At 50.1% G+C, this 14,136-nt stretch overlaps 1 protein-coding gene across 1 annotated transcript in view; it reads left to right on the forward strand.

The window, feature by feature from the left end:
- Positions 1-14,136, forward strand: part of LOC139826703 (dynein axonemal heavy chain 9-like) — a 45,561-nt gene that overhangs the window by 15,759 nt on the left and 15,666 nt on the right. Inside the window, exons 9-17 of the mRNA XM_071803110.1 lie at positions 671-821; positions 1,801-1,915; positions 3,743-3,811; positions 4,759-4,885; positions 6,773-7,028; positions 8,868-9,109; positions 11,862-11,997; positions 13,024-13,220; positions 13,315-13,739. Of these exons, the coding sequence (XP_071659211.1) occupies positions 671-821; positions 1,801-1,915; positions 3,743-3,811; positions 4,759-4,885; positions 6,773-7,028; positions 8,868-9,109; positions 11,862-11,997; positions 13,024-13,220; positions 13,315-13,739 (1,718 nt within the window). The remainder of the gene's footprint in view (positions 1-670; positions 822-1,800; positions 1,916-3,742; positions 3,812-4,758; positions 4,886-6,772; positions 7,029-8,867; positions 9,110-11,861; positions 11,998-13,023; positions 13,221-13,314; positions 13,740-14,136) is intronic.

A 14,136-nucleotide genomic window follows, 5' to 3' on the forward strand; every position in this document is an offset into this window, starting at 1 on the left:
GGGTGAGAATCACGCTGAGGAGACCAGGCAGTGCTGGAGCCACAGGCACATGGGGCTGGTGTTTGCTGGTGGGACAGTGGGACTTGTAGCTTTTGGGCTGCTCTTGGTTTGGGATGCTCAGGCTGGTGGGTCCCTCACAAAGCTTTTGGATGCCAGGCGATATATTTGTGTCTCTCTCTGCAAGTCGGGGGAAATCATGCTTTTTCTAGGATTTCCTGGTGAGAATTGATATTGTTAGTATCAATTTGTTAATATTATTAATACATGGATCTGTTTCAGTTTTGGAAACAGGTTTTCTAGAAACAAAGCTGGTTTATTTATCAATTAATCTATCTTGCAGAAATAATAAATGGTATTTTTTTAAAAAAATCAATATAAGCATTTGTAGAAAAGCCTTTAGCAAGTGACAGTGTTTATCTTTGTAAGTTTTTTGAAAAAAATAGAAAATCTTGAAGCATTTGAAGAACAACAGTTGGAATGTGGTCCAACCCCAGAGAAAGTCTGAGAGGCCCCGTAACAAAGGGAGCAAATTTCCTTTTTCCAAAGTGCCCATCGGTGCGGACAGTATTGAAGCATCTGGGCTGGGGAGGAAGGTCCCAGCTGATCTCTCTGCAGGAGTCGGGGTTGTAAATTTTTCCCCTCTTCTTTTCCTGCGTGTTCACCCCAACAGCTGCTGGACATGTTCGGGAGCCTTTTGGAGCGACCGGTAGTCGCTGCAGGTGCTGCTGGCAAATACTCCGTCCTCATCAGCATGTTCAGCAGGGCCCTGGACCACGCCAGGCTGATCTACTCCCGGCACATCCAGGCAGAGCTGAAGCTCGGTAGGTAGAACGTGCTGAGTAAAATGGGTTTTACAGGGAGTTTGATTGAGATTAATTTGAGGGGGAAATGATTTATTTTTCTAAGGAACCCAAAACTTTACAAATTGCAGATGTTTTCAGCCTCTGTAGCTCCTAGTGGCAATGGAAATGCCTGGGAAAGCTCTGTTCTTAGTATTAAAGCAAATAATTGGTTAGGAGTAAAAATACCCTTTTTCAAATGTGTATGCATGATATGTGACTGGGAATGGAGACACATGCTGAGCTTTTCTCCCAGCGAGGCTGTGACAGGAGGTTTCTCTCCACATTTGTGTGCTGCCTCCAACACCCCATGGGACCTGCAAACCCACTCATGTGCTCCTCAGAATGAATTTATTTTGTTTCCCTTACAATGCTTAAAATGCAAAGTATGCGAGTGGGACTTTGTAGCCAAGGGTTTAATCAGCCTTTTCCAAGTTTATTATTCCCCGTGACTGTTGGCACAGGGGGGAATGGGTGGATTTCTATCAGATTATGAGGATTCAAGTGTGTCATTTTGAACAATAACCTATTTACTTGCCTCAGAAAGATCATACTGGAACGAGACAAGTCCTGGACTGGAGGGAATCATGGAGAGAATCATTTGCTGTGAATTTGTGGTTATTGTTCTGTGGCTGTTAGATAAGACGGACAGAAGTAACTCCTGGTCAGAAATCCCTATGTCAGTGTTTGTGAGGGGCGGGGAATGTGTCCCAGGCAAGGGACACCTCACATCAGCTCAGGTTTGGACATAGTCTGGGCTTCTCGTTCGATCTCAGCTCCTTATTCAAGATCCAGAGGCACTCGCCTTGGTCACAGACCTACATCAGTGTGGCAGATGTTGGATTTAAGGAAGGAAGCTGGGAAATCAGAGCAGTTTTCTGCAAATGAGGTTCTGTTGTTGCATCTTTGGGGTTACAAGTGCAGTGTTCAGTCAAATGCTGTTCCAATGTGCCCTCCCCAGGATCCCCCCCTGTGCACAAGAACATGCCGCCGGTGGCTGGAGCGCTGCGCTGGGCGCAGGAGCTGCGAGCGCGAATCCAGGTGCCGTTTGATCACTTCAGGCACATCCCACATCTGTGCGTGTCTGTTCCAGCTAAGTTGCTTTATGACCACCTTGCTATCTTCTCTGTAATCAATCTGATTTTCTTTCTGTGGTGAACATTATCCCATGGTTATAGCTGAAATAATTCTTAGTCAAAGAGGTGTGAAGTGGTTGCACTGGTGCTTTTCAGCTTCCTTGTGATCATTATTTTTTTTAAGAAACTCATTAACTGGATTTGTTTTGAAGCGATTAAGAGGCACAGTGGGCTATTCAGCTTTCAGACATAGTTCCCGGGTTGCAATTGAAAGAGGTATCAGAACCTTTCCTGCTGCAATCCCACTCAGCATGTTCTCCAGGACCTCCTCAGCTGCAAGTCCTGGTTCTGGCATCATCCAAACTGTGAATAGCAGAGAAGTGCTGGGCTGGACTCAGCTGAGATGGATCGGTGGAGCTGGGTTTGCATGTTGGGGAGCAGACGAGCATTTTGTTGGGCAGAAGAAAACTTTCTCAGCGTTAAACAAAGGAGCCATCTCCCAAGATCAAGGAAAGAAACCAATGCTGGTATATTTATCACCCAAATGCTTGTTATAACGGATGGTGTCAGGGAAGTATGGCCTCATACTCACAGCTGGCACCACATGAGACAACATTTAAGAGCTCTGTAAGCAAGGCAGTGTTGGACTTACGACAACTGAGGATGTTCTAGGGACTGCACCTGGTAGCTCACAGGAATGGCTTCACGTGTGCTGGTCAGGATTCTGTGTAAATGGATCCACTTTTTTAATGTACTTGACCAAAATAACTTGACCGTCACTGTACCATGTTTGTAACCTTCTCTCACTGTATCTTGCCATTAAGTGTCTTTAAGTGCACAGTTATTCTGCAGCAGCAAAGACATTGGTGCAATGAAACAAACTCTTGGGCTGTTCCCAGCACAGAGCCCAAGTTATCATGTCTGATTTGAACCTAAATGGCAAATTTTTGTCCACCATGAAGGACCCAGATCTGCATTTCACACTGATTTTCTGTCCTCTGTTTAGAGTAGTTAATAACATGCTCTGCAGCGGTGGTGACATGATGCTGTTGAAAGGGAAAAAGGATTAAAAAGGAGAAACAAAAGTGGTTTTGCTGGGATTTACTTGGATTTGCTCAGAGGACTTGTTTACTTCCAGCAGGTTTCTCAGCACTTGCCCAGCGGTGACTGCTCAGGCGCTCCTTTTTTCCAGCTTTTGGTTAAGTTAATTCAAGTTTTGTCAATATGTCCTCCAAAATCAACAACCATCTTGAGGAAAACTTGGATACTGTAGATGAAACAGTGGGGAAAAGACAGCATGATAAGAATTCCTCTGGCCTGCTGTTCCCTGGGCTGTACAGCCCTGGCAGCGTGGCCAGGGCTCTGCCTCCCGCACTCTGGGACACCTTTGCTCTTCGGTTTGAGGGGCATGAATTGGGCACCGCCAAGAGCTTCATCTGCCGGGAGCCACACTCTGCTTCTTTCTGTGCCTCTTTGACCTCAGAAAGTGGTGGCTGGTGAGCAGAGGTTGCCCTGCTCTGTGCAAACACCGGAGCATTGAGTATGTTACGGAGACCAGTGTTCCTCCAGCAGCTCTGGGCCCTTGTTCTTCCCCCAGGACGTGGTTCTCATTTGCCAGTTGCCATGCAAACACCCGCAAAAGGGCGCACTGGGGCTTGGAGAGCTTTTGTGCAGTGAAATGGTTTTGGGCGATATGGTGGGGTTGGAATGTAAGATCCCCAGCCAGGCTCTGCCTGCAAGGTGGTGGGTGGTTTTGGGAAGGGGTAAATAGAGACTGCAGCCTCACAGGGCTAAATGTAACGCTGAGCTTGTCTGTTGTGCCACCAGCTGCTTGGACTCTGCTGAAGGAAGAAGGGTGATAGAGAAGTATGAAGAAATGATCCAGCTGCTCGACAGGTAAGTGGTGGCTCAGGCATGACTGTAACTATATGAAAAAAAGCCAAACCTTATAGAATCATAGAATTGTTTTGGTTGGAAGAGACCCTCATGTCCATCCATTAACACAACCCTGGCACTGCCCCGTGTCCCTGAGAACCTCGTCTCCACGTCTGTCCACCCCTCCAGGGATGATGACTCCACCACTGCCCTCGCAGCCTGTTCCAATGCCCGACAGCCCTTTGGGGAAGAAATGTTTCCTAATATCCAGTCTGAACCTCCCCTGGTGCAACTTGAGGCCATTTCCTTCTCCTTCTCTAAACCACCTTTCAGCACGTTTGCAAGCCCAGGGCCTGAGAATGTCTCTTTCTAAGCCAGAAGGAATTTTGTGATGAGAGAGGAGGAGGAATCCTTTGCTACACACCACAGTCTTTCTGTGATATCTTGAAATGAGAAGTTTGCATGGGAGGGACAGGGGCTGTGCAGCCCAGCAGAAATGTTGGAACGAGATTCTTTTGGATGTAGGAGATGCTGTGGTAGAAAACCTGAGCTGACCAGAAGTCTCAATCCACTTGTGCCCATTCACAGTGTACTTACCGTGGCTGTAATGTGTGTATTCCACAAGTGGGAGTGGGATTCGTTGCACCTCACTTAATATCTTAATGTTTGATGCTAAAACTGAACTGATTGCTCTGAGCTTTTGAATATTTGTCCCCAAATTTGAATCCTCTGCTAAGAATGGTACTTGGGGGATCTTTGTTTTCCTGACTTGATGCTGTCACTGGTTTTCAGGTGTTTGTCTTTGAAGCCAAGATCTTTATGGAGGTGGTGTGGGTGGGTTTTAAATATTCCTTGATGTTCTTCAGCCCTCAGAAGTGGACTTGGCTTTTATTTGGTTCTATGTCTTGGTGTGCGGGCTTGGCAGCTACGTGGTGGATGTTTTAATTTGTTTGTTTGTTTTTCGGCAGGTATCAGGAGAAGCTCTATGCAGACTGGTCCCAGACAGTCTCTGAAAAATCCCAGTACAACCTTACTCAACCGCTTATCCGGCGAGATCCAGAAACCAAACTGATCACAGTTAATTTTGATCCCCAGGTAAGAACTAGCTTTCCTGTCTGCTGGAGGGCACGTCTCCAAGCTGTGCCCCACCGTGCATGGCAAGTCTGGTGGGATCGCTACTAGATCTGTTCTGCTGAGGTCCCTGGAGCATCTGTTATGGGTGACATGAATTAACCATCCCCTTTGTGGGCTCTGTCTCCTGGTAAAATATCAGGATTACAGGTTAAGCAGCGCAGATTGTAATTAAAGCCAGAAAGTCTGTGAGTAGCCAGATGTTAACTGGTGTCAACATCTCCAGAGCAGGTTGGTTTGACGCTGGTGTGGGGAGCGTAGGAGCATCATCCTACAGACGTGGGTTCGTGTTATGTTTACCTGAAATCTGAGCTTCCTGAAAGGGTATAAAAATCCCAGGAAAGGTTTGTTTTGTTACTTCAGTGTTGTGGCTGTTGGATTTCCTTAATTGTGGTGCAGGAGGCTTCCAGTAGGTCTCTGTTCCCTAGGGCTGCCCTCTCCAGCACAGGGAGGCCTGACCATCCCCCTGCCCAAAGCAGAGGCAGGGTCCAAGCCAGCAGAGTGCAGAGGTGGATTCAAAGGTGCTGGGGCCTGATGAGAGCTGGGGCCTCTCAAATGTGAAATGCCATTTGCTGCGGAGGTGCTGAATCTCAGGGGCCTGGGAAAACATCAAACACTTCCCCCTTTCCCTGGGACTTGCTGCTGTTAGAGAAAAGTGTTGAGGTTCCAGAGCTCATTCCAGCTTGGCTCTCAGACAAAGGATTTGTCCAGCTCCTTGGAATCTCCTTGCTAAGGTGGGAAGCAAATGGCCCCAGGGGATGTTTTCCACCCTTCACCCTGGTGCCAGGGTTTGGAGCCTGTGACGTGCTGAGCATGTTCTCAGCTCCAGTCTCTGAGTGCTTCTGCGCTGCTCTCAGCTTTCCATACTGAGGACTGCCTCATGTCCTCAGGTGCCTGCTTAGCAGCCCCTTCATGCCCTTCAGAGCAGATAGGAGCACCTCATTTTGCCTAAAGGGAGGATGTATTTGCAACCCTTCAACATTAAAGAATCTTCCAGAGCTCACCTTCCATGGAGGAGAGGGAAAGAGGGTAAGACATCCTTGACACCATGGTGGGGATGTCTCAGACATTCCAGTGCATAAAAGGGAGGGGAGTTTGGTTCTATCTCACTTGGCCTCCTGCTCCCTCAATCCCCTGCTTTTCCCTTCCTCCCATCCCATCCTCTTCCATCCACCTCCTCAAACTGCTCCCTTCACCCTTCTGCGCTCCGTCTTTCTTTCCTCTTCTTGTCATTGTGGACATAGTCACTTTAGTATTGTAGATACTCCTCACCCCTGCCATTGCCCATACAATGTACTGAATTTCTGTCACCCAGCCAAAATGTGCCGTTTCAGGAGCATTTTCCCTCTCACAAGCCACTAAACTGAGCAAAGATTTTTTTTTTTGTCTTAGAAGTGATATATTGCGTTGGAAGACCTTGCTGCTCCGTTTGTTGCAGGGACTCACTTCTACTTGGGTTTATAGTTTAATAACCCACTCAATCCCGTTCCATCACAACTCAAAGATGCTTTTGGTTGTGCCTCCTCCTGCAGGCACAGTATTGCTGAAAGACTGTATTGATGAGGATAGCTGAGAAAACCAGAGATCATCATGGCTTTTAGAGGCTGCACAGGGTTTGCTGGCTGGGTAGTTAACAGAGCTATATGTCTTTGATTGGGAAGCAAATCAGAGGCAAAGATCAATGGGAGGGAGATGGTCTGGACTAGGAGGTGTCCAGGCCCTTCTCAGAGCGTACTGCTTTGTGAATAAAACAGCAGGAACCCCCTAAGATCCCCAGAATTGACGGGAGGGTGTCTACCAGGTGAATGGGGAGGATTGTCTCACATTCAGCTCTCTGCCTTGTTTCTGCAGCTGGTGTCGGTGCTGAGGGAGGTGAGCTACCTGTCTGGCAGCCGGCTGGGAGCCATCCCACCCACGGCAGCAGAAATCTATTCCTCCAAGGAGTCATACCGGCAGCTGGCGGCCAACTTGGAGCTGATGGTGAACAGATACAACAAGGTCCTGAAGACAGTCCTGGAGGTCGAATACCCTCTCATACAGGAGCAGCTGTGGGATATTAACTTGAAGCTGAAGAAGGCAGAAGAAACACTCAACTGGAAGATGGAGGGTGAGCTAGCTCTGTGTTAGGGCAAAAGAGGCCGTACAGGATTTCACAGAATCCCAGACTGGTGAGGGCTGAAGAGACCTCTGGAGATCTTCCAGTCCAACCCCCCTGCTCACGCAGGGTCACAGAGCAGATCACACAGGTGGGTCCAGGCGGGTTTCAATGTCTCAGAGAAGGAGACTCCACACCCGCTCTGGGCAGCCTGGGCCAGGCTCTGGCACCTCCCAGCAAACAAGTTTCTGCTCATGTTCAGATGGAGCCTCCTGTGTTTCAGTCTGTGCCCGTTGCCCCTCACCCTGGCGTTGGGCACCACTGAACAGAGTCTGGTCCATCCTCTGACACCCACCCTGAGATATTGATCGCATTGATCAGATCCCTCTCAGCTTCTCTTCTCCAGCTCAACAGCCCCAGCTCTCTCAGCCTTTCCTCAGAAGAAAAATGCTCTAGACCCCTCAGCATCTTGGTAGCCACCGCTGGGCTCTCCCCAGTAATTCCTTGTCCTTCTTAAACTGGGGTGCCCAGAACTGGACACACCACTCAGATGGGGCCTCACGAGTGCAGAGCAGAGGGGGAGGATTCACCTCCCTCGACCTGCTGGCCACACTCCTACTCACGCAGCCCAGGTACCATCAACCTTCTTGGCCACAGGGCACATTGCTCATGGTTAACCTGCTCACTTGGGTCTCATCAGATTCCTCCCATGTCCCCAGCCTCCATCACCTGGTTCCCAGTGACAGTTCACAGCAGGGCAGGGGACTCTCCAGCAGAGCCAGCACTGGGGAGACAAAGGGCAGCCCCCAGCCTGCCTGCTCCTTCCCATCTTACCTTGATCTGCTTGGGCTGGGGACAGGATCCTGATCCCTTCAGCTTCCCTCTGGGCTTTTGGGGAAGAGAGGCTGCCCTGTAAGCAGTGATGCTGAGGAAACGGCAAGATTGGGGTTTGTGAGAGCTGGCAAGGCTGGGGTTGAAGAGTCTGCTCCCTGCCCGTGCCAGCCCAAGTGACCCACTGTGTGGTCATGTCCCTGTGTCCCCAAGGCACTGCTTTCTCCCTGAGTTGTGCAGGGACTGGGACCCCTTGGCCCAGCCATCTGGCTTGGGACAGACTTCTCCCGGTGGGGGCCAGGGCCACCTCGTTATCCTTTCCAGCCAGATGAAATACTGTGGTTAGTGGTGAGGTTTGTGCACCGTGACTTGGGATGATTTAACCAGTGTTCTTGCTTGATCAGTTTTAACTGCAAAGCAGAATGGAGGAAGACAATTTGTTTCCTCTTGGTGAAAGCAAACTGCTCGCTGTTGGAATATATATTTCTGTCATCAGGCTTGTGGTATGAACAGGAACAAGTGTCCTCCCTTGGGAACTTGCAAAGCAGAATTCCTCATGCTGAAAAACTCTTTCTCCATTGCACAACAAAGATGAAGGGACTTTCCTGCAGATGAAGTTCCCTGAATCTAAATGCAGCCCTCGCTGGTACCTTGGGCTGTCACAGCCTGTGTTTGTGGGGCTGTGGGTCCCTGCTCTAGTGACAGTGGCAGGAACACTCAGCCTGTTGTCCTTGTTCTCTCTCTGGTAGCAGATTAAATCTGGGTACGGGAAAGGGGGAAGTGTCAGACGTCCCCACGGTGCTGGTGCTCCTGGCAGAAAACAGAGGCTGCAGCTGTACCATGGATTGTTGGGGTAGGAGGGAGCTAGAAGTGACTCTTTTGGTTGAGGTGGTAAGTCTCTTGTGTTAATGATGGGTGAGAAATACATGAAACCGTGGGGGAAAAGTCTTATGGAGAGTGCACAAGAGCTTGGCCATGCAGCTCTGAAAAAAAGTAGTCAATCATCTCATTTTTTACCAGGTGTCTGGGATCACATCTCCATGGTGATGGATGATGTCCATGACCTCGAGCAGAGGATACAGAAAGCCAAAAACAATGTTGAGGAGATCCAGACCATCGTGGGATCGTGGGCGTCGCCCATATTTGTGAGAAGAGATTGTAAAAGAGAATCGCTGCTGAGCCTGGACGACTGTCAGGACCGCCTGGAACGGCGTTACAGCCTTGTCCGAGAGTCAGGGCAGAGGATTCATCTGCTGGTGAAGGTGAGGGGGGACCTTCTCCAGGGGTTTGTTGACTCTTCATAGGCTCTGGGTGTCTCTCCGCTCTGGTGAAAATGTCCAGAGCTGCTTCACCTTAAAATTAACTCCCTTAACTCATTTGAAAAACTTACCTGTTGTTGATTAAGGAATACTTTGATGGGTGAGCTGGTACAGCTGAGTGTGCGGGGCTGCTGACCAGGCACCGAGTTTGGAGCAGGAGCGGGAGCCGATGCAGCCCAGTCTGGCTCCCAGTCCTGGTTCTTGTGAAGCCACTAGAGGGGAGTCGTGCATCAGGCTTTGGGATCCTGCTCAGAGGAAAAACTCCTCCGAAATATTCACCTTAAAATGGAGAGGCAGCTGGCTGTGGCTGACCTTTCTGCTTTAGGCTTGTTGTTCCTCTGTGGGAGCAGGAGGTGACGCTGTCAGTCCAGGGAGAAGCTGAGTAACAAGAAAAAAGCTGCTGTCTGAACCCTGGGTTTTTTCCAGTGGCTTTGCCAGAGCTGAGAGTCCTCTTTGCAGAGCAGGAGAAAGCCCAAATCTCTGCGCCTCACCTGCCCAGAGGTTTTAGCGTGTCAGGGACAGCACCTTGGCTGGAAGGCAGATGGATTTTAGGTCCAGCCCACTCCTGAGGGTCACCATCTGGCCTTGGACTCTGGAGAGACTGGGCTGACCCTCTCTGGGACACTGAGCCCTTGTTGCTCACCTTACTTCACTGTCTGCACTCAGCCTTGGGCTTCTGACCCACTTCTGTACCCTCTGAACCCACGGCGAGGATTTTACTATGCCCACGTTGTCCTGCTGCTACAGCTGTGACAGGCTCAACCACCTCCAGCTACACCCAAAAGATGGGAACACTTCCTAAATTGACCGGAGAGAACATGGGGCTGTGGCCAAGGCAGAAGGGCTGGCACCGCTGCTCTGGTGGCTCACAGGGCAGGACCAACTGCAAAGCAGCATGAAGGTCCTGGGGAGGGAAAGGCACCATGGCCCAAAATAGGATGTCCCCATGCCTCTGTCCTGCTGTGCTGGTCAAACCTGGAGGAACAGCAGCAAAGGGGCCAAGAGCTGGTCTGCTGTGTTTCCCTTGGGTGTTCAGGTCTTCTTTTGAGCAGGTGAGTCTTGAGGCTGCTGAGAGAAGAGCACAGAGAGTTTGGGTACGTGCACCCACAAGCACAGGCAGGACAGTGAGATGCTGGCTTGCATTGCCCTTTTGCACCAGGATGAGGCCTCTGGAGTAAAGGTTCAGTAGAACACCAGTGACAAGGGGGCATTGTCAAATACAAGGGCATGGGACGGTGAAGAGGGGGTGGTGCTTTCAAATGGGCATTCCCATAGTGTTCAGTCCTGTGAAGTTCCCCTTTCTCTTGTGTCAGCAAAATGTGGAGGTGAGTCTGCAAGGCACCAGAGCCCTGGCTTGCTCTGTTAACAGTTTAATCACTCAGCGTTGATGTGTAAAGTTGGGGAGCAGCAACTCTGGGTTGACTCAAGCCCAATTGGCAATGCCACTCTATCTTGAGGAGGCTGAGGCCAGACCTTCTTGCTCTCTGCAACTGTCTGAAAGGAGGTTGGAGCATGGAGGGGGTTGGTCTCTTCTCCCAAGTAGTAAGAGATAGGATGAGAGGAAGTGGCCTCAAGTTGCACCAAGGAAAGTTCAGATTGGATATTAGGAAAAAATAATTCACAGAGAGGATTGTGAAGCTTTGGAATAGGCTGCCCAGAGCAGTGGTGGAGTCACATCCCTGGAGGTGTTAACAAATGTACAGATGGGGTTCTTAGGGACATGGGTTAGTGGTGGAGTTAGGTTATGGTTGGATTCGATGATCTTGAGGGTCTCTTCCAACCAGAATGATTCTATGATCTCATGTGTGCCAAGCTGCCATGCCACTGGGAATGGCACCCTCTCCTGTGTCCCCAGAGATGAAATACAGCCAGCTTTGAACCCCTGGCAGCAGACTGCAAGCTGGACCTTACGTTTTTTTTGAGCCCGTGCCTGTGTTGAGAGCCCCTGGCAGGCTTAGGAGAAAGAGCCCTCAGAGGGCATAGCAAGGCCGGAACAGGATCACGGCAGAGCCTGGGAGGTGCAGGGGATGGATACCCAGGCTGGTCTTGTGGGTGTGGAAGAGGAGACGCAAGAAGGATGGGGCCATTCTGTGGCCTAGAAAACCGTGAATTTCCTGACTGTGAACTTGCCTGGAGGTAAGGAACGCAATAAGCTGAGAAGGGAGGCTGTAAGCCAACCCTTTGTCTTCTGATCCCAATCTTTAACTATTTTCACTTGGTTTATTTAAAAACCCTTTTCTGAATTTTAAAGTTCTCTTGTTTTGAGATGACCATTTGTAGGGCAGAGGTGTAAGCAGTCCGCTTGGAAGGACTCATCCACCCAAGGTAACATTATACAGGCCACAAGGACTGAGGCTTCATGCATTGGGATGAGCCTTTGGCCCAGGTCTGCAAAGCACCCTTGAGCCCTTTGGCCTCAGAGAAGAGGGAGGAGAAGGTTGCAGGGCTGCTAAGTCTCTCACGCACTCCATTTTTACCTTGTGATTATTTTGAGTTGCTTCAGATGACAAAGCAGCCCTTGACAGAAGGAGAAAATTGTGGCCATGCTACCAGCAGCAACATCCGTCTGTCTGGTTTCTCTCCCCCCGCAGGGCTGGTACCTGTGTGCTCATTGCCATGAGTCCTCAGCTGTGGGCAGCTCTTGTAGGACAGACTCAGCCCCGCTGTATTTCAAAGTGTCGTCTTTTTCTTCCAGGAAAACCAGAGCCTCTTACTTGCAGACCCAGCATCTGACATCTGGAAGGCCTATGTGGATTACGTGGATGAGATAGTTCTGGATGGATTCTTCACTGCCATTGAGTGCTCACTCAAGTACCTCCTCGAAAACACAGGTAACTGCTGGTTCCTCAGCTCTGGCCGTGATACCATCTTCAGTCTCACCAAAAGGAAGTTTCTGTTTTGTGCTTTGACTTGTGGTGGTCTTTCTACTCTGCCTCTTGCATTGTCTACAGCAAGTGCTGGAGGAGCCTCCAGACTCAGAGGGTAACTCTGTCCCCTGGTCACTGGAGCAAAGCCTTGCTCAAGGGAAGGGACAGAGATGACTGTGCACCATTTGCTGGGATTTGTGAACAGACAAAATTGAGGCATCATTCCAAGTCTGTTCTTGGGCATCAGCCATCTCCTGACCTCCCATGCACAAAGCATCAAGGTGACACAACCTTTCATTTGTGGAGAGTCTCAAGAGTTGGTTCTGTGGATGAAAGACATGAAAGAAAAACCTCCATCACTGAGGAGTGAGGAGAGGGGTCACCAAAGCAGAGCTCCTGCCTAAGGCTGCCACGGAGGGTCACTCTGCTGAGAGCAGCTGTGTCCAGCTAAAGCACATCTTCAGAACGCTTCCCTCCTGGATGTGGAGGCACACTGAGCTGGAGAATTGCATCCAGTTCCTCACCATCTTGTTAAAAACAAGCACATAATTTCACATTTGTGAAACCAGTTGGTGTTTTATTTTTTCATGCCTTTCTCCACTAAATTAAAGAGCCTCTTGGTTCCTGTTGTTTTTCTCCTCTTTAAGTACTTATGCGCTGTAGTTGTTCAGCTCTCAGACTCCCTTTTGATTAGCTGAAGAGCCTGGTCTCTTTAAGGCTTCCCTCCACAGCATTTTTCCGGTCCTTAAATCACTTGTGTCTCATCTGTTCTCCAGTATCTCCTGTGGGTACCAGAACACCAGCTGGTTTGGCAGCCTCCCCTCTGCGTTGTATGCAGACACAATGTCACTGGACCCAGCGAGTGGGTGTCCCACCTGCCTGGTGTCCCTGTGGGGCATGTGTGTGTCTTGTGGTGGGATGTTAGTGGTGGCTCTAGATCACTTTTCTCCCCTTCAAAAATAACCTGGCACCTCTGTTCTTCCCTACCAGATCCCAAGGCAGGGCTTCCTCCCCTGTTTGAGGTGCAGCTGGATTTGGTGATCCCAGATTTGATATTTCAACCCTCCTTGGACCCTGGCACAAACGATGGCTTCTACGACGTGGTGGAAGGTCTTCTCAACGACATCTACCGGATCTCATCGCTGGTGCCCAGGCTGGCTGAGCACAGCGGCTTCCTCCACTACCAGGTCCGTGGCTGTGGAGCTCCCTCACGCTGTGTGGCAGTGAGGAGGTGCCACGCTGCCCCCGCATCACTGCGAGCTCCTCTCCTCTTCTCTCCAGGCTGACATGGAGGACATGGCTGACCTGGCCGACATGCGCCATGAGCTGATGGGGCGTGTGCAGGCCGTGATGGCGGCCTGCTGTGATTACCGCAGTGCCTTCGACCACTACTCCTACCTGTACGGGGAGGACAGAAAGGAGTTCTTCCGCCAGTTCCTCCTCTACGGGCACATTCTCACTGCGGCAGAAATCGAGGCCCATGCAGAGAACGGGGTCCCTGAGTCACCTCCCACGCTGCAGCAGTTCCGAGAGCAGATTGACTCCTACGAGAAGATCTATGAGGAGGTGAATCGCATCGAGCCCATCAGCATTTTCCAGAGTTGGATGAAAGTTGATGCTCGGCCTTTCAAAGCGTCTCTGCTGAATGTGATTAAACGGTGGAGCTTGGTGTTCAAGCAGCATCTCATGGACCACGTCATGCACAGGTAGGAACCGTTCTACCTCTTCTTCCCAGAACCAAAGTGGGTTTCTCTTGTGTTGGCTGGGCTTTATCATTTCACACTGATAAGCAAAAGGCTAATACAGGAGCAAGAGGAGGGGGCACACACCCCCTGCCAGCTCCATCGCATCTCTGCTAACTTTCATCCCCTCGTCTCTGCTGGGAGCAGCTGGTCCAGCTGAGTGTGTAAAGTGCAAACAGTTCCACGAACTCGGTACCATCGACATCCTGCGAGCTGATGCTCCTACGACCTACTGTGTGGTGTTGGACAGGATGTCTGTTTGTCTGTTCATCCTGGTCCAACTAATCTAATCTCTTCTAGGGCTCTATGCTTATTTTGTTGAATTTGCCATCAGTAAAGCTGCATTAATGCCATGAGATAC

This window comes from Patagioenas fasciata, unplaced genomic scaffold (assembly GCF_037038585.1).
Source record: "Patagioenas fasciata isolate bPatFas1 unplaced genomic scaffold, bPatFas1.hap1 Unplaced_1, whole genome shotgun sequence".
Lineage (NCBI taxonomy): Eukaryota > Metazoa > Chordata > Aves > Columbiformes > Columbidae > Patagioenas > Patagioenas fasciata.